General features: G+C 43.2%; 2 protein-coding genes and 1 long non-coding RNA gene across 4 annotated transcripts in view; 2 read left to right on the top strand and 1 right to left on the bottom strand.

Annotated features, from left to right (window-relative positions):
- Positions 1-6,644, bottom strand: part of LOC100517239 (olfactory receptor 3A10) — a 179,489-nt gene extending 172,845 nt beyond the window's left edge. Inside the window, exon 1 of one of the 2 annotated variants that reach the window (XR_014821597.1) lies at positions 6,584-6,637. The gene's annotated coding sequence lies outside the window, so the exon portion shown is untranslated. Of the gene's footprint in view, positions 1-6,583 lie in introns of both variants that reach the window. The other variant, XM_084985677.1, reaches the window with a different exon arrangement.
- Positions 6,645-6,774: 130 nt separating this feature from the next.
- Positions 6,775-13,974, top strand: LOC146398343 (uncharacterized). The gene is made up of 4 exons (XR_014820365.1): positions 6,775-7,014; positions 9,656-9,798; positions 10,573-11,143; positions 12,325-13,974. It is a non-coding gene; the product is annotated as an uncharacterized LOC146398343 (long non-coding RNA).
- A 4,665-nt stretch (positions 13,975-18,639) lies between these two features.
- Positions 18,640-19,658, top strand: LOC146398342 (olfactory receptor 1A1-like). The gene has a single exon (XM_084983029.1). The coding sequence runs from the start codon at positions 18,640-18,642 to the stop codon at positions 19,567-19,569; it is 930 nt and encodes a 309-aa protein (XP_084839155.1). The 3' UTR covers positions 19,570-19,658.
- Positions 19,659-24,561: the final 4,903 nt, after the last annotated feature.

The following is a 24,561-nucleotide window of genomic DNA, read 5'->3' as shown; positions in this document are numbered from 1 at the left end:
AGAGTTTAAAACGTAAGGAAACTCCAGAATGTTGTTCCCATCAGCCCTTCTGTGGAAACTATGACAATATGAGTTTGGGATAATCAAGAAAGGGTTGAAGTAACATCAACAAAAAGACTAGAAAAAAAATATACACACACACACACACATATATACACATATACCAGAATATGTGGCTAAAGGTGACAAAATATTACATAAATTAATGTCTCTAATAACATGGAAATAACTCACCAAGAAATGGAAGAAGGAAAAAAATAGAAGGTATAATAAGTTTCCAATTTTCTTTGAGGAACTGTTCCGAGAAAATAAATATAATATAAGCAGATCTATCAAGTAGACGTTTAAGTTTATTCAGGAGAATAAAGAAAAACTAAAAGATAATACTATTAATAAAACAGTATTGGATGGTGGAAAACGAGAATAAATGTGACAAGGTAACGTTACTGTTGTTTACACTAAGGGGCAAAGATATGGTCTAAAGGGAGGAAACACAGGGGATATGTTATATTCAGGTAGTAGCATAATGAAAAACATTCCACGGTGAGAGGGAAAGACAGGAAACAGACTACATGCTAAAGGACATAAAATAATATGACAGGTAAAATCATACGGCAGACCTACTTGAATAAAAGAGCTCAATGCACCTTTTAAAAGAAAACCTCTAACTTGACTCACCAAGCAAAACCCAATTCTACTCTGTATATAGGAGAAACAGCTAAAGTAAAGCAATTCAGACAAAATGAAAATGGTGGGCAAAAGCTGGGGGCTAATGTAAAAAAAGAATGTGATCTTGTTCTCAAACAAGGCAGAAATCAGGACCAAAACCATTAAACTGTATGCAGATTACTTTAGAATAATAAAGCCTACATTCACAATGAAATCATTAAAAGTATAGTATCTAAGCACTAAATACACAGCAGATATTTTCTTGAAGTGGAAACTATAGAAGATACAAGAAATACAAACTCTTTAATAAAAAGAGACAAAAACCTTCTCTAAAGTCTAAAGCAGAGCAAGTGGTTAAAAAGTAAGTAAGTACAGCAGAAATTATCACAACAGTGTACATCAACTACACTTCAATAAAACTTTTAAAAAATGAAAAACAGAAAAAAGTAAATAAGGATAGATACTTCCAAACAAAATAGTAAGACATGTGAATATATGTATGTGTATACACACACACACACACATCACCGTGTTCCAATAGTAGTAATAAACACACATTCCTTTCAAGCTCCTATAGAACATATAGGGAAGAAAAGACACCATATGAAGCCACAAAGAAAATTTCAATAAATGACAAAAAGCAGCCATAATTCAACAAATGACCTCTGAAAAAGAGGCAATAAAAGCAGAACAATCTCAGGGAAAAAATGGCCTTTCAACCGGGAAATAGCTGAAATATCTCTACCAAATAACTCTAGGGTCCAAAGAAGAACTAAAAACCCAAATTTCGGAATGCTTCGAAAATAATAATAATAATGCTACATGTCAGGAACTATGGCATATTGCTAACATAAGAATCAAAAGCTTTTCTTTTCCACAGAAAAGAAAATCATGAACTTGGAGAGCAGGCTTGTGGTTGCCAAGGGGGACGGGGAGGGAGTGGGATGGACCGGGAATCTGGGGTTAATAGATGCAAACTATTGCCTTGGGAGTGGATAAGCCATGAGATCCCACTGTAGAGCACTGGGAACTATAGTCACTCATGATGGAGCATGATAATGTGAAAAAATAGAATGTACACATGTATGTGTGACCAGGTCACCTTGCTGTACGGTAGAAAACTGACAGAACACTGTAAACCGGCTATGACAAAAAAAAAATAAAAATCATTTTCAAAAAGACTCAGAAAGAAAATGTGGTAATCATTCTTTTCTTGGTCATACCATGGTTGAACTACCTGCAAATCTCAGTGACTCACAAAAACAAAGATTTATTTCCTCGCTTACGTTGCATGGCAACTCAAAGTTTTATGTGGCTCTGATTAGGACTGCTTCATGCATCTTCTTCATTCTGGGACCCAGGCTGAAGAAGCAGCCCACATTTGGGACACTTAAAGGAAAAAGAAAAGAGCAAGAGAGCTTATGGAAATGCACAATGGTTCGTAAAGCTTTTGCGTGCAACTGGCACACATCATATCCACTCAGCTTCATGGCCAACCAGACAGCAGAGGGATGCAGAACTATAACCTACCACGGGGAGGCAGGGCAAGTGACATGGGAGCGAAGAATGACAGTGAATAATCCTCCTTTAGGAAAGGGAGACAAAACTTGCTATCAAAAGTACAACCTAGCAGATCTGTCAGCAATATGTCCCCACAGCAACACACAGGAGCAGAGAAGGGGAGAGGGGTGAGCAATGCCTTGAGTGGCCAGCAAGAGGAGGGCCTGACACACAGCAGGATGCAGGGACCTCTGAGGGTGTGCCCCTTCACCTGGACAGGACAGGACTTGGACACTGGGCTGCAGGCCTGGCTCTGCTGGACCCGAGGACAGGCTCAAAGCAAGATATTCCCCCAATAAAGAGCATCTCCTACAAAGTCAAACAGCAGAGGAGGTTCCTGCCAGCGCCTCCCTGTGGAGGAGAAGGGGAAGGAGGTTGGTGGGGAGACAGTGTGAAAGGAAGGGAACTTGCATTCAGGTGGTCCGACCAGAAGCCCTAACTCGGGAACACCTTAAATGCCCTCCAGAGCCACTGGAAGCAGACGCTGCTGTCATCCTGTGCTCATGCAGAAGCTGTGGCTCAAAGAATGAGGTGCCCCCAAAGTCTCACATGGATAAATAGCAGAATCTGCATCTGCTCTTTTCTCTTGTGACTCTTACTGCCAGGCACTGTGGCCTGTGCTTTAGAAGGGAGCAAGGGAGGCAGAGCTGACATTTGGGCTTACATAGCTTCCGACTGGCCAACCAGCAGTCCATTCGGACCCAGGGCTCTCCCTCTGATGGCCAGCAGATGCCATCCTGGGTGCTCTGAGTTCCTCCATCAGTGCCTGCCTGACCTTGACTGTCTCTCTGGGACCTGTCCATTCAACACCCCCATCAATCCAACACTGCCTGCTTTGCTAGCATCAACTATGATATTCATCAGCTTCCTGAACACACAGGTTCCCCTCAACTCCACTCCCTAGTCCTCATCTCTGGTTGTTCTCAGCTATTCTTCCTTCTGCCTGGAACATTCTCTCTAGCACTACTCCCCAACAAGTCCTGCTCCTCCCTGAGGTTCCAGCACAAATGTCCCTAACAGAACTTCTCAAGCTTTCTGCAGCCTGCTGGGGGTTCCAGTATCAACCTTCACTGCCCTTCTTTCAATACCGCTATAACTGATTATACCTACTTCATTAAGTCCAGCTTCAGCACCAGAATGAAACCCGCAAGAAGTCAGGGTCCTTGTGTGTTCTGCTCATCATGTGATTCCCCAGTGCCTAAGATAATGCCTGGCTCCAAAGAGATGTCCAAGAAATAGATACCAGTGCATGAAGGTGTGAACACAGGAAGATGCATAATTCAACTCCATTGTACCTTTAGAAAACTGAGTTCCATAAACATGAGGGAAGCAGAAATGTAGCTCCCCTGAATTCATGGGTGGATGGAAGGAGGGGTGCTATCCACTGACACTATATTCAAGAGGTCCAGAACCTTGTACTGGCTGTAAAACAGACTCCGTTTTTTTAGAGTGCCTGAATTTCTGAGTCTCCCTGTGGGGGCTAGAATATTAAATCCGTAGTCATCCTAAAGGATTCGCTCTGGGATTTTCAGTGTGTCAAAGAAACTTCTCTCACCAGTCCATTCGCCCTGTCCAGAGAGGCTGGCTCTAAATACCCCTGCTGTCCTTGTTTGTAGAGCCGTTCTGGACTCATCAAGTCTGCAGAGACCCTCTCTTACCTGCTCTCCCCCACCACCTATTTTCTGTGTGCCCCCCCCAATTTGGTGGCTCCCATAAACTTCCTAGGGGACCTCTTGTCTTCTGGTCAAAAACACTTTGGGTTTACATCATCCTTCCTCCCAAACAGTACAAGGTCAAGATTTCATTATACTTTTCTTAACCAGTTCTAGGGCTTTTCCTTCCTACTTGACTTTGACATTTCACAGATGGAGAGTATGCCTTATTTATCTTCATAACCCTCACTGCACTAGGATAGCCTGGTCTGTGCTAGCTGTTGTACAAACACTCACCGGGCTGTGTTGGTGCTTGTGTTCTACCCCAGCTGTGGAGCTTACCTTCCTGCCCGAGATCTACCCTGATGACCTACTGCCCCTTCCTCAATGTGCTACAACACTGGAAATTAAAATAAAAACCCTTCTCAAGCACTCAAAGGCTATTCCTATGTGCAACAATGAACATACTAACAGGCTCATGTCCAGGATGCCTGCCTCTGCTCCCGGGTTGGTGATGGGGATGTTTCTGTTCATCAACACCAGGATCTCTGGCATAACCTTAGGGTTCTCAGCCCTGGGCTATAAGGGAACTTGTGCTATTTCACTACTTCGCAGATAGCCTCCAAATGAGCCCTCTGTGGGAGCTTGGAGCTTAGTAATTATTCCATGCCCTTTACGTCCCCTCAGGAGCAGCTGCTGAGAAGGGGGAAGGAAGTGGTCTCGTAGCTCTGGGATTTCCTTTCAGAAATGTTATTATCTGCCTGGCTCTTGGGCTGATCTAGAGAGCTACCCCGTCCATCAAAATGATCTCCTTTGGTCAACGATGTCTGAAATGGCACTTTACTGAAGCCAGAAAAAGCCTCTGCTAAATTAGGATAGTTTGTGTGAAGGAAATCACCTCTTGAGCCAGTAGAAAATGTATGAAGTCATGGGCATTCTCATTTGGGTAGATTTTTTTCTCAGAACTTTTATGAGAAGGTCACTATAAGCTTGGTGGAGGGATGGAGAGAGGGATAACTACTGGGTCACAATGGTCTGTGAGCTTTCAGTGGGAAGACATTGCGGACTGAGGGGCACCGGGGGCAGTGGGTGCTAGAAAACTCCACACTCTGAACACGCTTGTGGCTCTACTGCAGATGCCTGATGAAAGTCAGCTCCTGGGTCACCAGTGGTTTCCCTTCCCAGAGTGGGTCTCTGTCTCTGCACTTGTTCCTCTAAGTGCAGCTGCTACATGTGTCATCAGAGTTGAGACCCATCATAGCCCCACCCCACCATCTCTGTGGACAGTGCTTGCCTTGCTCTTCTTTCAGAAAAGAAAAAGAAAAGAAAAGCTAGAAAGGAAAAGCTCTGTCTTAGAATATACATGAAGTTGTCTTAAAATGGCTAACCCGGACCACATCCCAGGCCGGGGATCAAATCGTTCCCACAGTTGCAACCTATGCCACAGCTGTGATAACGTCAGATCCTTAACGGGCTGTGCCACAGTGGCAACTCCAGAACTGTGCCCCTTTTTTGCATTTTTAAAAGTTTTTATAGTTGATTTACAATGTTGTGATATTTTCTGCTGCACAACAAAGTGCTTCAATTTGACATGTACATGCATCCATTCTTTTTCAGATTCTTTTCCCACACAAATTGTCACCCAATATTGGGCAGGGTTCCTTGTGCTATATAGCAGGTCCCTGTTGGCCAGTCATTCCATATACCACAGTGTGCATATGCTAATCACAACCCCCCAAGCTATCCCTTTTTATTTTATTTTATTTATTATGTTGTTTAGGGCTGCACCCACAGCATATGGAGCTTCCCAGGCTAGGGGTAAAATTGGAGCTGGAGATGCCATCCTACACCACAGCTACAGCAATGCCAGACCCAAACAACATCTGCAAACTATACCACAGCTCATGGCAATGCCGGATCATTAACCCACTGAGCAAGGCCAGGGATCGAACCTGCAAACTCATGCTTCCCAGTCGGATTCATTTCGGCTGTGCCACAATGGGAACTCAGAGAGCAGACAGATTTAATATATACAATAGATTCAATCCAAAAGTAGCAGAGCATATCTACTTTCCAAAAGCATCAGAATATACATTCTTCTCAAGTGCACATGCAATAGTCTCCAGGATGAATCCCATGTTAGGCCACAATGCAAGTCTCAATAACTTTAACAATACTGGAAGCATGTCAAGCATCGCTTCTGATCACAACATGATGAAGCCAGAAATCAACTATAAGAATGAAGCTGAAAAAAAACCCACAAATACTAAACACATACTATTAAACAAGCAATGGGTCAACAGAGAACTCAAAGAGAAAATCAAAAAATACCTTGAGACCAATGAAAATGGATACACATGCCAACATCTACGGCAGGCAGCAAAAGCATTCTAAGAGAGAAGCTTATAATGATACAGGCCTACCTCAGGACACACATTTAAACATTTCAAATAAACAATCAAATCTTCCAACTAAAGCAACTAGATAAAGAAGAAGAAACAATCCAAAAGTTCATGTAAAACTGAAAATCATAAAGATCAGGACCGAAATAAACAGAGACTTTAAAAACAATATGAAAGGTCAAGGAAACTAACACGATTCTTTGAAAAGCTCAACAAAACTGATAAACATTTAGCCAGATTCATCAAGAAAAAAGCGAGAGGCCTCAGGTAAATAAAATCAGAAGTAAGATGTCACCTTACCTTTGTCTGGGGAGCCCAGGTCCTGGACCCTTGCTGGAGACTATTGACGCTGCTGAACAATGCAGTAAACACATTTGGCGCATGGGCAAAAGCACAACCACGAAGAGAGAGCTTTAGCATGACCTGCACCTGATTTTGCTCATTAACCTACATCACCTTCCCTAATTAAAGTCATGTGGGCTAAAGCCAAGGGCCTTTGTTCTGCAGAACAGAGTGCCTTCTGGCCCCCCACTTCCTACATGCAAAAGAGTCTTGTGTGCTTTGTTCTACTTCGCCCTCCCTCTTCCAGGATTCCCCACTGCCCTGCAGCGCTGGACACAGCAGAGTGGCGCTCAACGTGGGGCTGGAAGAGAAGGTCGCCATGAACAGGAAGAGGTGAAACTACTACAGACGGTGGAAACAGTAGCCTTGCACTCGACGGAGTCATGACTGTGAGTGGCAAGTAGAAACTTTAAACCAGGATAACAATGGGGAAGAATCCATCACAAGAAAGTCAACATTATACTCAGTTACTTAAATGTAGGACAAAACCGTCAGGGGCCTGGGGAACAGAACCTAAGATAGAGGAGTTGTTTAAGCCATGGTTCAGTATGATCCTTGGTTTCCAAATGAAGGTACTGTGCACCCAGAATGTTGGCATCATGTCGGAGCAAATTTAAAGTGCGCCCATCAGTCTAGGGCCTCTCTTTCCGTTTCTGTTTAATCCACGTCGGGTGTAGAAAGGCACATTTTGGAACCCTTGCAGGAGCATAAATTTGAATCCAGCGTCTCCTGCAACTGACAATTTTACACAGTTGTACCTTATTTGTGGCTAAAACTCTGAAATGGGAAATAGGAGGTCTCTGTTTTGCTTGTTTGTATGGGTCTTTGGGTGTATCGTGCATGTATGGCATTGCCAAAATGAATTCATAAAAGACCTCTACTTAGTTGGCTTGAAGGAAATTAAGTGCTTACATAACTTCTCAAAATACCTAAAGTCAATTAATTTTTGGTTCACGTGAGCTGGGGAAAAATTCGATATTCATTGTGAGACCTTAAGATGAAAGTGTGTTGATCTAATATAGACATGTCTTCAGCGTTACCAACATTACGTATAATACCTTATTGTACCTAGGTTGAATGGAGGAAGGTAATGGCATTTTATTAAGAGAAAAGAAAGTCCGTCTGTCTTATAGCTTGTTATTTTGAAGGGAAAGATGGGGGCAGAATAATATGGATACAAGAAGTGATGGAAGGTTTGTGGGACGTGGACAATGAGAAGAATTTGGGGCATAGTCAGGACTAAGGTTAAAATTTCAGTAAACTAGTTTTAAAAGTAAGCTCGTGCAAAACTTGAATTTGGATTCGGTCTCTGTTACAAGGTTTTCTGAAGTCAGGGCTGTGGGAAATCTAAGACAGCTGCTTGGCTCCTCCCGGCTCCCTGGAAATCCCAATAATGAAAAAGAAATAGTGTGTTTTCCATTTGGGGGAGACTTTCTACAGTCCTAATTTGGCTACGTTTGGTGAAAATGAGGGTAGTTTTAAAGAAAAAGACTGTTTTGACTCATATTCTAGGTTTGTGTATTGAGATGACTGTCTAAAACTCACCTCCCAAATAGTTCTTTGCCACTGTTACCTCATTATAACCTTTGAGGTATTAAGAACAATAATCGAAGCTTTTTCTGAAGCTGATTGCTGTAATCTGTCTCTGGGCAAATATCAGATGTCCCAGGATAACCAGGGGACTATATACACAGTCTGGAAAAGTATCATTTAAGGGGTTGTCTCCAGCCTAAAAGGTTTCTTATCAGGAATTTCTAAGTGCCACATGCACAAGGAAAGTGAAGAAAATTAACCCTTAAATTTATATGTCTCACTTGAGAAGGGCCTCTACATTGGACTGGGGTATAGACAGAATGACTGACTTCAAACTCACCCTAAAACAAGGCTCTAATGAGAAAAACCCCAATGCATGGACCAAAAGAAGCCAACATCAGAAGTAGATCACTGTCCCAAGATCGCCACACCTGCCTCATATGGTTGTTTTACGTCTGATTTACCCTGATGGGTTTCTCCCTTCCAAAGCTCTTATTGATGGTATTAGGTGAGATCCCCTCACCTGGCCAGTTAAAATCCTGCTCTAACCCAGGCCGTCAATATGGTTTTTTTGTTTCTTTTTTTGTTTTTTTGCCATTTCTAGGGCCGCTTTCTGAGGCATATGGAGGTTCCCAGCCTACGGGTCTAATCAGAGCTGTAGCCACCAGCCTACGCCACAGCCACAGCAATGCAGGATCGGAGCCGCATCTACAACCTACACCACAGCTCACGGAAATGCCAGATCCCTAACCCACTGGGCATGGCACAGGGATTGAACCCGCAACCTCATGGTTCCCTGGCGGATTCGTTAACCACTGAGCCACGACGGGAACTCCATAAATATATTTTCTTTTAATGTTACTCAAGGTCAATTAGCAACAAGTGAGACTTACAGCCAGGGGATGCCAGGCTCTATTAATTTGACTCTAAAGCCTCCTTGATGTTGGGAACAATTAAGCCATTTAGGAAAAACCAGCCTAGTAACACTAGGAAATTAGGCTGAATGGACAAAGCCAGTATATAATTTCCTTTAAAGATAAGAAACGACTAAGCCAGCTGAACAGGGTGAAAGCTCTTAACTTACATTTTCCTTTATGACTTTACTAATACTGCTATCTACATTTGTATTAACTGTTTTCACAAAACTGCTATTTCTTGCATTTCCAAATCTGTAACTGAAATCTCTGATAAAATGGCATACAGTTCCCTATGACATCAGGGATTTCTAGATATGGGAAAATGCAACAAGGGGGGATATTTTCCTGGACCATAACAGACTAGGAAGGTAGGTGGTCCAGAGACTTTTTGGCAACTGTTACTAAGGCCTCGTCCAGTCATGGCATGTTGAGTTGCCCGTCAGCAAAACCTTTGCCAGATCTAGGAATGTTCATTCCTAGCTCTGTGGGACGAAATGGTCACGAAATGCCTCTCAAAACTATGGTTGAGCTTATGACCATGAGGAAACACTGTGAACTGAAGTTTGGCTCTTACCATCAGCCTCTGCATGGAGGAAAACGTGAGCCACTGCAGCTGCCGCCCCACAGCACCCCCTGAACAGGGCCCAGCGTGGCGATCAGGAGGGAGGCACTCGGCGCTCTGGGAAAACCGACAGGACAGGCCTCCAGAGAGTTAGATTTCAGGTAAGGATTTCTACGGACCCAAATTCATATATCTTTTCATATCTAGAAAAACTGAAATCATTTACAGTGGCATCTGCATTGGCTAGCAGAGGAAAAAGGCAGAATAGAGTAGCTGTGGGTCAGACATCCAAGGTCATATGAGAAAATAGTATGGGAGCAATTTTATGCAAGTCTTTGTAGTGCTAAGAACTTTAAGCTTTTTTTTTTTTTTTTTTTTTTGGCTTTTTGCCATTTCTAGAGCTGCTCCTGCGGCATATGGAGGTTCCCAGGCTAGGGGTCGAATCGGAGCTGTAGCCACCATCCTACGCCACAGCCACAGCAAAAGGGGATCCAAGCCGCAACTCTGACGTACATCACAGCTCATGGCAATGCCGGATCCTTAACCCACTGGGCAAGGCCAGGGATCAAACCCCCAACCTCATGGTTCCTAGTCGGATTTGTTAACCACTGAGCCACGATGGGAACTCCAAGAACTTTAAGCTTTATGTACCCTGTCAGATTTGATGCCACCAGCTGTTCTCAAAGTAAGAATCAGCATCAGCTGGCAGCTGCAAACTTACATTTTCAAGCGCCCCTCTTATAACAGCAGAAAGGAGACAACATGTATACGGACCGATAGCTATGTCTTAATGCCATATCCAACTCCTGTTATGTCTTAATAGCACATCAATCATTAAGACCTACTTGGATAAAATGACACTCCTCCATCAACAGCACCAGTACCAACCTACATTCCAAACCTCTGTTTAACCTTATTTTTCTTTTTTTTCCCAGTCTCTACAGTAGGAACCTACCATGTCCAGCCACCCAGTACTCGTCACCCCAGCCCGCAGGAAGTAGCTACAAAAGAGAGCACCATTGCCCCATCCCTATAACCAAAGGCTGGAATAATAGGTTCCCAGGAAGATGGAGACAGACCCCCCCCACAATCCCCTGAATGTGACTGTTCAACTTGGAGAACTGCTGCGGACATGGTCTGCAGAACTGGATTGATCCACAGACACCAGATGAATGCTCTGCAATCAAAATTTGCTAAGACAGTTCTTATGCAACAAATACATACAAACACGGGAGATGTTGGACACCACTGAAACTGCTGAATGATGCAGTCAACAAATTTGGCACATGTGCAAAACACAACCACGAAGAGAGAGCTTTATTATGACCTGCACCTGATTTTGCTTATTAACCTGTGTCACCTTCCCTAATACAGGCCAGGTGGACTAAAGCCTGGGGACTTTCTAGATGCAAAGGAGTCCTATGTGCTTTGTTGTATCACGCTCTCCCTGCAGGGCTGGACGCAGCAGGGACTAACATATGTGTTGTGGATCTGAACACAGGGCAGGTAACAATAGAGCAAACGAATGGTGTGACTTGAAACTTGGGTAGAGGAAAAAGTAATTAAATGCTGTTTTATCATTTCCCATGTGCACATAGTCTGATAGGTTTTGGAGAGGTTCTAACAAATACATGAGTGGAATAGGAGTTAATGAGATACCAGTTATAGTTGGCATTGACTTTTAGTGCTAACTATGTGCTAGGCTCTGCTATAAGGATTTGCCAGATATTAATGCATTTGATCCGCACAACAACTTTATGAGGATATTAGTATTACTCCCATTTGAAAGACAAGGAATTATGTCCCAGAACTGTCCCAGGTCAGTTATAGGCAGTGAGTGGAGGAGCCTGGAGTGAAATCCAGCCAGAACTCAGAGTCCTCACCATGGCCCACTACAGAGTCAGAGTGACCTCTCTGCCACAGGAGGTGCTAAGCCATAGGATAATGACCATTCACCAGGGCAGGTATAAAGGTGGTACACACATGAAATGGACTGGATAACCTCTAGGCCCATGCCATCCCTATGAATCTAAAAACAGGTGAGACCTCCCGTCAGCATGGTAGACAAAGAAGGCCTAACTACCACCCAAACCCGACTCAAGTCAAATCCTAGAGGAAAGATGAACTACAGTTCCTTTGCTTTGCACATTTCACATCAGAAAAGCTTCTGTGTAGCCTGATACAATGACCAATAGCTTACTGGTACCACAATCCTTGGATCCCCAGGGGAGGTTCTAAGTTGGTGCTAAAACAGCAGAGGAGAAGGGTCCATATGCCAACAAAGCATTTACAATAGGCCGGCCCAGGGCTTGGACCCTAGAGACATACTCTCCCTACAACCATCCTGCCTATCCTTCCTCCTGGAAGAGAACTCTGGGAAATATCATTCTTGAGAGCCACTGCCTCCCTCAGGGTATAGTTATACAAGGATGTTCACAGCTCAACAATTAGGTGGATTCTGGCCTGAATGAAGATGTGGGAGAGTCACTTTTCAGGACCTTATAATCTGGTGAACACATCATGATTAGATCTCTCTTACGACCCATCTTGCTTCCTTGAGGGGAAAGCTAGAGTCCTGATCTTCAGGTCCTAACCAGGACAGCTCCTTCTGCCCCTTCTGTTCTGCGGTTGGGATCTCAGGGTTCTTCTTCCTAAGCTATTCCAGTCCTGTCTCTCTTCTGCTTCAGAAACACAGGACCAGAGACTCGCTCTCCAGGACTACTCCTGGCACATTCTCTGCTTGCCTCCAAAAATGGATGCCAGCGGATGCTGGACCAGCTGCCTGTAAACTCCCTCTTCATGGAAGAAGAGTGAAGGGAATAGGATCAAGACCACTTGGCGGGCAGCGTCTGAGCTGCTGTCCAGGTAGATGCTGTGAATGTTAGAGCAGAAACTCTTCACCAACATCAAGGGATGAAGGGCTGGCAACTGGCACACGTACATCACCTCCCTTAACCCCACCACATCCTCAAGAGGTAGGTAGGATTCTTTGGTCTTTTTACCAAATGAAAAAAAAGGTGATTGAGTTGCCTACAATCACACAGAGAGGTTGGCAAACCTAGGACTCAAATCTTGGCTGCAGACCCAAGTTACCAAGATATGATGGCTACAAGGTGGGGAAAGAGAGATGCATGTGTGTGTGCACACACGTGTGTGTGTGTGTGTGTGCGTGTGCACTTGCACAAGCCCACTTTCTTAGCGAGCAGGGATGGTGATTCTTAGTTCCTAATGAACAAGAAACAAAATTCTTGTTTTGGTTCAAAAGCCTCCATTTGCCACACTATTAACCAAACTTGTCTTTCCAGACTGATTTATTCCTGCTTTTATCCTGCACGCTTAGTAAAGATAGAAACTAAATTTTGCCGGAAGTAGTCCTCTCATGAATGAATGCTCTGAGATTCTCTCCATGATAAAGAACTTGGAATTCATCTATTACGTGAGGGGTAGGCAGTTGGTTACTGTAAAGAGGGCACACAATCAATATGATACTTTTACGTTGGGATCCAGTAAGCAGATGTTTCTACAAAGTTTGTTAAAAGGAAGACTAGATAAGCACTGGGCTGGCAGCTAGAAAGAGTTACAAGATTGAGGAGCATTCACTGAATGACTAAAATGGCCATGTGTACCAGCTAATGGGAAAGAGGTGATGTTGAGATAGAGAGCATTTTGCAGTTGAGAGAACAGTGGAGCAATATGACTGAAAAACCAAAATAACAGGATAAGAGAATATTGGATGTATGGACACGCTTCTTCTGAGTCTTGGGGAACAGACTGGAAGTAAGTGTATGGCAGGATATCCAGAGGAGACGCTTCAGAAAATGCTACCCCTCTCATCTCAGAGGTGATGGCTATTCTAGAATGAGTAACATACTCCCATTTGGGATGCATATGTCTCCTACATGTGCATGTATTATTTTACAAGTTAAATTGTACATATACTGTGTGATATGCCTTATGATGAAAACCAATTGGTTTTTTTCCATCACATTATGAGTTTTAAAGATTATTTAATGTCAATGCATGCTTTTTAGCTGTCATATAGAACTCATCAATGAAAAAGTCACAAATAGCTCGTCCACTTCTAAGCTTTCTGTGTGAAGTGTACATGCTTTAAATGTTTTCTGCAACACGTGTTAGAGATTCTCTTAGGTCCAAGCAAGATGCGGTATTGCTGATTTAGTTAAAGCTGTGAGAGTTTTGCACTTTCCTAGATATGGGATAATTGGTCTCCAAGTGGTCTTATTAATTTTTCCATTTCTTCCGGACTACTTAACATTGTCAGACTTTACACTCACTCCAAGACAAAGCATGTTACATTAAATTTTGTTTTGATCTGGTTGAATATCTCCTCTTTGGCTTATTCATTCATACCAGTGTTTTCTATGACTTGCCCGTTTAAGTCTGTTGTCAATTATTTCCCATGGGTTTTGGTCTTCCTTTCAGTGGGCAGTAATCTTCTGTTTTCCGAATACCAATCCCCTACTACCATGTGCATAGCACATACTTCTTTAAGTCTGTGATGTGTCTTCCTCCTTCCTTTACATTGTCTATTTAGCACAAACGTTTTAAATTCCAAAGAGTCAAAATTTACAATAGTTTCTGTGGTGTTATCTATTGTTTTTTTTTTTTTTTTTTTTTTTTTTTGCTATTTCTTGGGCCGCTCCCGGGGCATATGGAGGTTCCCAGGCTAGGGGTCGAATCAGAGCTGTAGCCGCCGGCATACGCCAGAGCCACAGCACTGCGGGATCCGAGCGCGTCTGCAACCTACACCTCAGCTCAGGGCAATGCCGGATCGTTAACCCACTGAGCAAGGGCAGGGACCGAACCCACAACCTCATGGTTCCCAGTCAGATTCGTTAACCACTGTGCCATGACGGGAACTCCGGTTTTGTGTATTTTGTGCCTGGGTAAGGAAATAACTTCCTGGAGTTCTTGTCATGGCTCAGCTGGTTAAAGACCCAACATTGTCTCCTTGAGGATGCAGGTTTGATCCCTGGCCTTGCTCAGTGGGTTAAGGATCTGGCATTGTCATGAACTGTGGTGTAGATCACAGATGTGGCTTGGATCCCACGTTGCTGTGGCTGTGGTGTAGGCTGGCAGCTGTAGCTCTGATTAGACCCCTAGCCTGGGAACCTCCATGTGCCACAGGTGCAGCCTGGAAAAAAAAAATAAAATAAAACAAAAAACAAAAAACAAAACCACTAAATAAATAAATTCGCACCTATCATAAATGTATTTCCTTCTCAAGTTGTTGACATTTTGATTTCCACAATTAATCCATTAAGAATTGTTTTTCATATTTTAAAACATATCCAATTATCCTAGTACTCCTTACTAAACAGTCAGTCCAACTGTGCCCAGCTTACTTCTACACCAACCAGTGTCAGGCAACAATTTCTAACAAATAAATTCATGTGTTTGTAGGCTCTCTGGAGGGTCACATAGCTGTATTTGTCCATCACTATGTCAGTACTGATCTGCCACATTAAGTACCTGAAGAAACCCCTTTCATACTTGATAGTGCTCTTCTTCCCTCTTTACTTTCCTAAAAATTGTCTTACATCTCCTTGGCTCTTGGTGCTTCCACATGAGTTGTTGACTCAGTTGACTACATTCCATGCTTAAAAGAAACCTGTGGTATTTTGACTGGGCTTGTGATGAGTTCATACCTTACCTGGAGGAGAATTCACCTTTTCACGACCTTGTCTCCACATTGCTTAGCTATTCTTATTGTCATTCAGTTTTGCAATTTTTAATGTCTTGGACCCTGGTTATTAGAATTGTTTCTAGAGTCCTTAAATTCCTGTTCTTATCGAGAATAGGAAGTCTTTTAAAATGATAGTGTGCAATTTAGTGTACCAATATTACTGAGGTGTTTTGTTGTTGTTGTTGGGTGTGTTGTTGTCTTGTGCTTTCTAGGACCACACCCACGGCATATGGAAGTTCCCAGGCTAGACGTCAAGTGGCAGCTGCAGCTACCAGCCTGTGCCACAGCCACAGCCATGCAGGATCTGAGCTGTGTCTGCGACCTACACCACAGCTCACGGCAACACCGGATCCTTGACCCACCGAGCAAAGCCAGGGATCAGACCCGCATCCTCATGGATCCTGGTCGGGTTCCTTAACCCCTCAGCCATGAAGGGAACTCCCACATTTTTGTTTTAATATTGATTTATACCAAACAAACTTGGTGAACCCTCTTAGTTCATCTCAAGAGCCTCCTGGATTTCCTTTATAGACAAACGTGAATTCTATCCATTTTGTTCTTTCATTTCCAATTCTTATATGGCAAAGATTGCTTCCAGTGCTCAGGTGCTACGCAGAAGGCTCAAAACAAATTCTCTGCTTCCTTTGACTATGTAGCCACATCTCCCAGGGTCCACCACAGCATCACCTCTGGCTTACAACTCTGGCTCTGAGGGGGTTTTTCCTTTCTTTCTTTCTCAAGTGTACGTGATTCCATTTCTTTCCTTTAGGTTGGCTATGTGCCTTTTCTTGAATAATTTTTGTAGAAATTCTGTGGTCTTAATAGCAATGGGACATGTCAATATCAGCTAAGTCTGCCATGTGGCTAAGCCTCGGTCACTATTGCACTCTCTACTCTGTCAGCCAACCACAATTTCTAAGCCCTTCTGTTTACTGAACCTTCTCAACTCTGAGATATTATGATTCTGTGTATAAATGAAAAAGGGAATTTCAAGAGAGAAAAATTCATTCATTTAGGTGCAGAGATGGAAAGGAATACATCATATTTAGGGGAACAGTATTCTTACCTGCTTCCTCTGTGCCCAGCACATAATTCCAATGTGTACTACTGGAGACCCTGAGAATTGGTAGTTAACTTAATTACAAATAGAAGTAATTATTGAGTAGAGGTCTCTCTAGAAAAAACAGTGAATTATTTAGGATGTCCTGGACTATAGTAACAAGTATGTGCACAGTATCTAATGCTTTAAACAGAATAAAGAGTATTTCTCTCTTATGTAACAGTCTTAGTGGGTGTCTTTGGTGGTGGGTGGCCTTCCTGGATGTAGAGAGCTAGGGACACAGGCTCATTCCACCCTGCGACTCCACCTTCCTATTCAGCCTACTGGCCACTTGCATCCAGCTGGTGCAAGGGGAAAGGGAATTTAGAGGAAGTCCGAACTGGAACACATGACTGGATTGGCTAGGCTTCAGTCACGTGCCCACACCTCAGCACAAGGGAGGCTGGGAAATGTAGTCAAGCTGAGGATCCAGGAAGAAGAGAACAGAGTGTATTTGGGTGAGATGCTAGGAGTCTCAGCTACAATTAGTACACTTCAGATTCAAGGTGGAAAAAGGAGGGCTCCAGAAGTAAAGTAGTTAAGAGAGCATTACAATAGTTAGGTAGAAAATGATGGTGGTCAAAGCTAAAGCCCAGAGACATTAAGTAGGAAGCCTATGTTCGAATTATTCCAAATGAGGAATCAACAAGATCAGATCTAGAGGTGAGGGACAGCCTGTGTGACAGTGCCTGATAACCCCTGACATGTGGGGGGAGATGAAGTAAACATGGATATATTCAAACTACTGAGTGTAATACATGGGTCCATAAAATGAAAACTACTCCAATCTCTGCACAGGAGATATAAATAAACAAGATATTCTTTTCTGTGGAAAGGTTCCTTTGTGCCATAAATTAGATTCCAGATATAGGTGATATCATATGGTATTTGTCTTTCTCTTTCTGACTGACTTCACTTAGTATGAGAGTCTCTAGTTCCAACTGTGTAGCAATAGGAACTATATCTAGTCACTCATGATGGAGCATGATAAGGGGAAAAAAAGAATGTATACATGTATGTGTAACTGGGTCACCCTGCTGTACAGTAGAAATTTGACAGAACACTGTTTACCAGGTATAATTTTAAAAAATTAAAATTATATATATATATATATATATATATATATATATATATATAAACAAGATATGCTTCTCAAAAAAAGGTTGCAGTCTGCTTAGGTTGTATGTTCAAAGTATGGCGCTTGGTCAGACATGTTGGCAGAATGACTGAATGACGAAATATGGGGAGGGGAGATCAAATCTACAGATACGGACCAGACCGTCTACTAAGCAGCAATTGAAACCACGATGGAACTGGATGAGTCCTCAAAGGAACTAATTAAAGAAGGTAAGGTAAGGTCAAAGCAAAAAATATTATGATTTTATATATATATATATTTATATTACACAATATTTATTACACAAAATATATATATATTTAAGTGTTTGAAATAGAGATGAAATCTATCCAAAGAGGTGGTGATATCTTCTTTTAAAAAGGGACACCTAAAGTAAACACTGATCTTGTTTGGCTACAACCTAATCCCAATTGTCTTTGTGACTTACAATCTTCTGAGGCCAGTCTACACACTTGTTACCTACTGGGCTCTGGGCTCATTCTGAGTTTGGCCAGTGGAACAATTTCTACTGTCCAGGGGGCTCCTGGTACAAGCCATCCTTTGCACTAGAGTGTTTTCTTAAAGACTCCAAAACACTATCCTTTCCTTTTCACAGGCAGTAAGATTAGCATGTGACTATGGCTTCTCCATGAAGTTGTAAGGTCTTTGAGAACAAAGACTATGCCATGGAGGAACAAATGGATGAACAAACTGTATTTTCCCCAATTTATGATTTTGCCTCAAAGTCTAACAAAGTTTCTAGCACATCCAATTGAACATAATTGTTAGATGATTGATCCCTAGGTGTTTGGGTGATGGGGCTGGGTTTGGAGGGGATGGGCATTTCTGATACACCCATTACTCACGTTTTACACGTGGGTGTCCAGCACTAATTGTCAATTTGTTCCACTGACCAACAGGGATGTTCTCCCCCCAGTGTTCTGCCTATCTTTGGCTTTAGGAAGCCCAGGTATAGACATAGCAACCACAGGAGTCCAAGGTGGTGGCTTAAGAAGCTCATTACACACAGCAGTTCACAACTACTTCTGGATTCCTCTCCCTTTTCTACTAAAGGATCCATGAGAGAAGACAACCAGTCCTCCAACCTGGACTTCATCCTTCTGGGAGCTAGCAGTCAGAAGGAACAGGAAAACTTCTTCTTCTTCCTTTTCCTGTTCATTTACCCCATCACATTAATTGGAAACCTGCTCATCATCTTGGCCATCTGCTCTGAGATTCGCCTTCACAACCCCATGTATTTTCTTCTCGCCAATCTCTCGCTTGTTGACATCTTTTTCTGCTCTGTAACCATCCCTAAGGCACTGGCCAATCATCTTGTAGGCAGCAAAGCCATCTCCTTTGGGGGATGCATGGCACAAATGTGTTTCATGATAGCCTTAGGTAACACAGATAGCTACATCCTGGCTGCTATGGCATATGATCGTGCCGTGGCCATCACCCGCCCACTTCATTACACAACAGTCATGAGCCCACGGGCTTGTGTCCTCCTACTTGTTGGGTCTTGGGTGATGGGAAATGCCAATGCTGTCCCCCACACTCTGCTCATGGCTCGTCTGTCCTTCTGTGCAAACAAGGAAGTGGCCAACTTCTACTGTGACATTGCCTCTTTGCTCAAGCTGTCCTGTTCTGACATCCACTTCAACGTGAAGATGATGTACCTAGGGGCTAGTGTTTTCTCCGTGCCATTACTATGCATCGTCATCTCCTATGTTCAGGTCTTTTCCACGGTCCTACGAGTTCCATCCACCAAGGGTGTGCGCAAAGCCTTCTCCACCTGTGGGTCCCACCTCACAGTTGTTTCTGTGTATTATGGGACAGTCATGGGCATGTACTTCCGCCCTATGACTAGTCACAGCCTCAAGGATGCAGTTTTGACTGTGATGTACACTGCCGTGACCCCGATGGTAAATCCTTTCATCTACAGTCTGAGAAACCAGGACATGAAGGCTGCCCTGGGGAAACTCTTCAGCCAGAGAATCTCCTCGTGAGCAATGTGAGGCAACATTGGAGACTGCAGTCACTTAGAAGTCCATCCCCAATGTCCTCCCCCTTACCAGAAGCCCCCTTTCATCTCTCAGGACATGCCCACTCAGGTCTGCTGGCTTCCACTAGCTCTTGGCATGTCCAAAAGCAGCCATGGTATCAGCAACACGTGGCTTCACCCTTTCAAGCAACTGGTACGATGGTGCTATGAGGCAACATCATCTTTTGCTCTGTACCTTGTGACCAATCAGGACCCTATGGGGTCCTCCCAAAGACAGACCCCGCAGGTCCTCCAAGTGCCTCTTGTGTGTAGAAGAAGCTTGGCTCCTCTGACTCCCTTTTGTATCTACCTCTTCTGCTCCTTTCAGCTCTGAGTCACATGCTTCTTCTGAGCCATGCACACAGACATGTTAACCATGAGAAGAATTCTGATTACTGCTTAACTTTATACAAACAGCCCCTTATCCAAAACCTGTCTCCTACAGGGAGATAGAAGGTAGCAACAAAAATAGCAACTGTCAAGATTTATAGGAACATCGTGACCAGACTTATGTCAACTGACCAAGAACAAAGAGGTTCCACAACCCTCCTCAGACACTTGGTGGTGCCCAGGTGTCTGTTGTTGTCAGTCATCTTCTGACCTTAACCCCTTTGAGGGTCCCCCTCCCCTAGCATAGAAGAAGCTTGAACTCTACCCCAAATTGAAATGGTTCTTGAGGACATTGGTCCTCCCTCTTCTCCTTTCACTGCCTTCCTGAATAAAGTTGATTCTCCTTCCCCCAACATCCTGTCTCGCAACTTATGGTTGACCATTGTGCGGCAAGGAGTGTGACCTTGGACGGGGTTACACCTCTTTCCAGGTGTTAATGTCATGTTGGATTCCCTCACTACACAATCAATGTGTTCATGCCTTCTTATCTGCTAATATTTCACCTTCTCCCTATTATACCCTAACGTATCCACCTTTGAAAGAGACATTAGGTTACGCCACTGTGTTGGGTCAGGTTGTAGAAAGCAATACTAGTCTAGCAAGTCCCTCCCCCTCAGTCCACTTCTATTCAGACAGGGTAAGGTTACATAGGTATAGAATGAGTGAGCTATTCTGATCTCTTAGACAATCCGTGTTGCCAGATCACAGTACAATCCACTCTATCAGACTCTTAGGAATCCTAAATTCAGATTTTAGCATGTAGTTGCTGGCACAGGAATTATCCCTGCCTCGGGGCCGGGTACTTGCAGCCCTGGTCCTGGGACCACTTATCACGTTGGGTTGGGGGGAGTGGGGAATCAAGGTAAGGTGGGAAAGGGAGAAAAAAGCTTCATCATTGTACCAGAGTACACCTCCTTTGTCAAAAGCTGCCTAGGCATACTAGCTCACCTCCTGTTCCCCAGATCCACCAGGAAAACAGAAACCTGTCCAGTACCCACACTCCTCTAGCCCCATTCATTTTCACACTGAAGGCAAACACACACTCATGAGGGTGTATAAGCCAGCCCTTCATCCCTTTATCTCCCCTCATTTTGGACAACCATTCTTTCAGTGGCCCATTCCAATTCTCCATGAACACAGCACTCCGAGAAGGACACCCCTCTGCCCATTGCTGAGCAGCATGGGCTGGGAAATGTGTTCATCCGTATGAGGAAGTAACAGCTGGCTGTCCAACGTGGTGCTACAGCTCTGGACCAGTCCTTTTATGACACGATGAATATTTGCCTCGATAACTGGGAAAGCAAATCCCAGACCAGAGTCGGTGTCCATTCCTGTCAAGACTCAATGGTAGCCCCTCTCAGCTAATGGCATCAGGCTCACTTGCCAGCTAAGATCAGGACCTTCCCTTCAGGGACTCTACCACATAGCCATCTGCCATCTCTGTCTCTTTTGCTGGCAGACAGAACAGATCTTCTTCACATTTTGTGCTTCAGGGGTGGGTGGGGGCAAGAAGAATATGTCGAGAGTCAACTCATTTCTGCATTGCCGCAGTATCCCATGTCCACTCATTTCACGGACCCAGATGGCCACGTCAAGTGTGGTCTGGTTTTCTCTTCAGACCTCTTAGTATTTGCTTAATATATTTAGAAGCTCCAGTGTTGGGTGCATGTATATTTATGATTGCTGTGTCTTCTGGATGACTGACTTCCTCAAGCATGCAATGATCTTTCTCCTCCTGTTACCATTTTTGTCTTAAAGTCTATTTTTTCAGTATAAATGTAGCTATCTCTGTTCTCTTTTGGTTTCCATTTGCAAGGAAGAGCTTGGGCATCCCTTCATGTGGAACCTATGTGTACTCTGAAAGTTGAAGTGGGTCTCAGCATACAGTTGAATCAGGTGTTTTTATCCACTCAGCATCTCTAGGCTTTTTGACTGGAGAATGCAATCCATTTATATTTAGAGCAATTTTGACAGGTAAAGATTTATCATGGGTTGCTTTCTGGCTATTTTGTAGTCCCCTTGCTCCTTTCTTCCGCTCTTGCTTCCTTCCTTTCTCCATTAATGATTTTCCATAGTGGTATACTGTTATCCCCTCCTCTTTATATTTTGTGAATTAACTATAGATTATTACCATGTGGTTATCAAGGCCTAGCTAAAACATCATACAGATATAAAATATATATAAATGTCTATTTTACACTGATAACCATGTAACTTAAACCACATACAAAAACCTTGTTCTTTTACTCCGTCCCTTTATGTATTTAATGTCAGAATTTCTCTCTTTTTAAATTGTGTACCTATTAACAAATTATTTTGCCTATAGCTATTTTTAATACTTCTTTTGTTTTTTGGGTTTGTTTTTGTCTTTTTAGGGCCACATGACCCACAGTATATGGAGGTTCCCAGGGTAGGGATGAGTCTGAGCTGTAGCCACTGGCCTACATCATAGCTCATGGCAATACCAGATCCTTAACCCACTGAGCAAGGCCAAGGATCAGACGGGTGTCCTCATGGATACTAGCCAGATTTGTTTCCACTGACCCACGACGGGAACTCCTGCTTTATTTTTATTTATTATTTTTATTATTTTTTATTTTTGTATATTTTCCTTCTCTAGGGCCACTCCTATGACATATGGAGGTTCCCAGGCTAGGGGTCTAATCAGAGCTGTAGCTGCCGGCCTACGCCAGAGCCACAGCAACACGGGATCCGAGCTGCGTCTGCCACCTACACCACAGCTCACTGCAACGCCAGTTCCTTAACCCACTGAGCAAGGCCAGGGACCGAACCCTCAACTTCATGCTTCCTAGTAGGATTCCTTAACCACTGTGCCACGATGGGAACTCCTGGCAACTCCTATGTTCAATACCTCTGTCCTTTAACTAGCATTAAGTGGTTACCACACCACTACATTACAGAATTAGAAGTTTCTGAATCTGACTCTATGCTTTCCAGTGTGTTATATATTTTCATGTGGCTACTTAGTGACTGTTCATTTCTGCTGGAAGAATTCCTTTCAGCATTTCTTGGAAAGCAGGTTAGTGGTGATAGAATCTCTCAACTCAATGTTTGTTAGGGAAAGTCTTTATCTCACATTCACTTCTGAAGAACAAATTTGCTGAGTAAATTATTTTTGGTTGGCAGGTTTTTTTCATTCAGGCTTTGAATGTGTCATTCCCCTCTCTCCTAGCCTGTAAGGTCTCTGCTGATCAATCTGCTGATAGTCTTATAGGAGTTCTCGTTTATGAGAAATGCTTATCCTTTTACTTTTCCTACAAATATATTTTTCTGATGTTAACTGTCTAAAAAAATGTCAATTAAAATCTCTTTATTTTGTGTGTGGGGGGTGTCTTTATTCATTTATGTCTCTGTGTCCAGGGCAGTTTCATTTTCATCTAAATTTTTGTCTGACTCACACTGTATTTTTTGTAGTATCTTAAGAATGTGAAAGATAATTTATTAAAAAAAATTGGGGGAGTTCCCATTGTGGCTCAGGAGTAACAAACCCGACTAGTATCCATGAGGACATGGGTTCGATCCTGGGCCCCTCTCAGTGGGTTAAGGATCTGGCGTTGCTGGGAGCTCCAGTGTAGGTCACAGATGCAGCTTGGATCTGGCATTGCTCTGGCTGTGGTGGAGGCCAGCAGCTGAAGCTCTGATTCAACCCCTCGCCTGAAAACTTCCATGTGCTGAGGGGGCAGCCCGAAAAAGACCAAAAAGAAATGCTGTTCACTTTCTTAGGTCATTTGCACAAACACATTTTTCTGCCAAACACTTGAGGTGTTGCTTTCTTTTTCTTACTCTGAAAATATACTGTACCTATCATTTCTTCTTTTTAAAATGTCTTTAATGGAGAACGCTATGGTGGTACCTTAGAAATCTATTCATAGAACTACCCTATGACCCAGCAATCCCACTCTTGAGCATATATCCGGACAAAACTCTCCTTCAAAAAGACGCATATACCCGCATGCTCATTGCAGCACTATTCACAATAGCCAAGACATGGAAACAACCAAATGTCCATTGACAGACGATTGGATTAGGAAGATGTGGTGTATATATACACAATGGAATACCACTCAGCCATAAAAAGAACAAAATAATGCCATTGGCAGAAACATGGATGGAACTAGAGACTCTCATACTGAGTGAAAACAGTCAGAAAGAGAAAGACAAATACCAGATGCTATCACTTATAATTGGAATCTAATACACAGCACAAATGAACATTTCCACAGAAAAGAAAATCATAGACTTGGAGAATGGACGTGTGGCTGCCCGGGGGGAGAGGGAGGGAGTGAGAGGGATCGGGAGCTTGGAGTTAATGGATGCAAAGTATTGCTCTTGGAGTGGATTTACAGTGAGATCTGGCTGTGCAGCTATGAGATTGATAACTACGTCTAGATACATACATTGCAACACAACAATGGGAGGAAAAAATATGGATACATGTAATATTCTTAGATTTATATGTATGTATGTATGTATGTATGTATAACTGAACCACTGTGCTATACAGCAGAAAATAACACTGTGTCAACTACACTTCAAAAAAAATGAA

This window comes from Sus scrofa, chromosome 12 (assembly GCF_054392235.1).
Source record: "Sus scrofa isolate SSC_HxYL_T2T_F1_AM1 chromosome 12, Sscrofa_HxYL_maternal_Yorkshire_Landrace_v2.0, whole genome shotgun sequence".
NCBI classification, from domain to species: domain Eukaryota; kingdom Metazoa; phylum Chordata; class Mammalia; order Artiodactyla; family Suidae; genus Sus; species Sus scrofa.
Note: the sequence above shows the minus strand (reverse complement) of the source record. Positions and strands in the feature narration are given on the sequence as shown.

What these genes read in the sequence shown, in the direction of transcription:
- LOC146398342 (XM_084983029.1), top strand. Translation starts at nt 18,640, where the DNA reads ATGAGAGAAGACAACCAGTCCTCCAACCTGGACTTCATCCTTCTGGGA.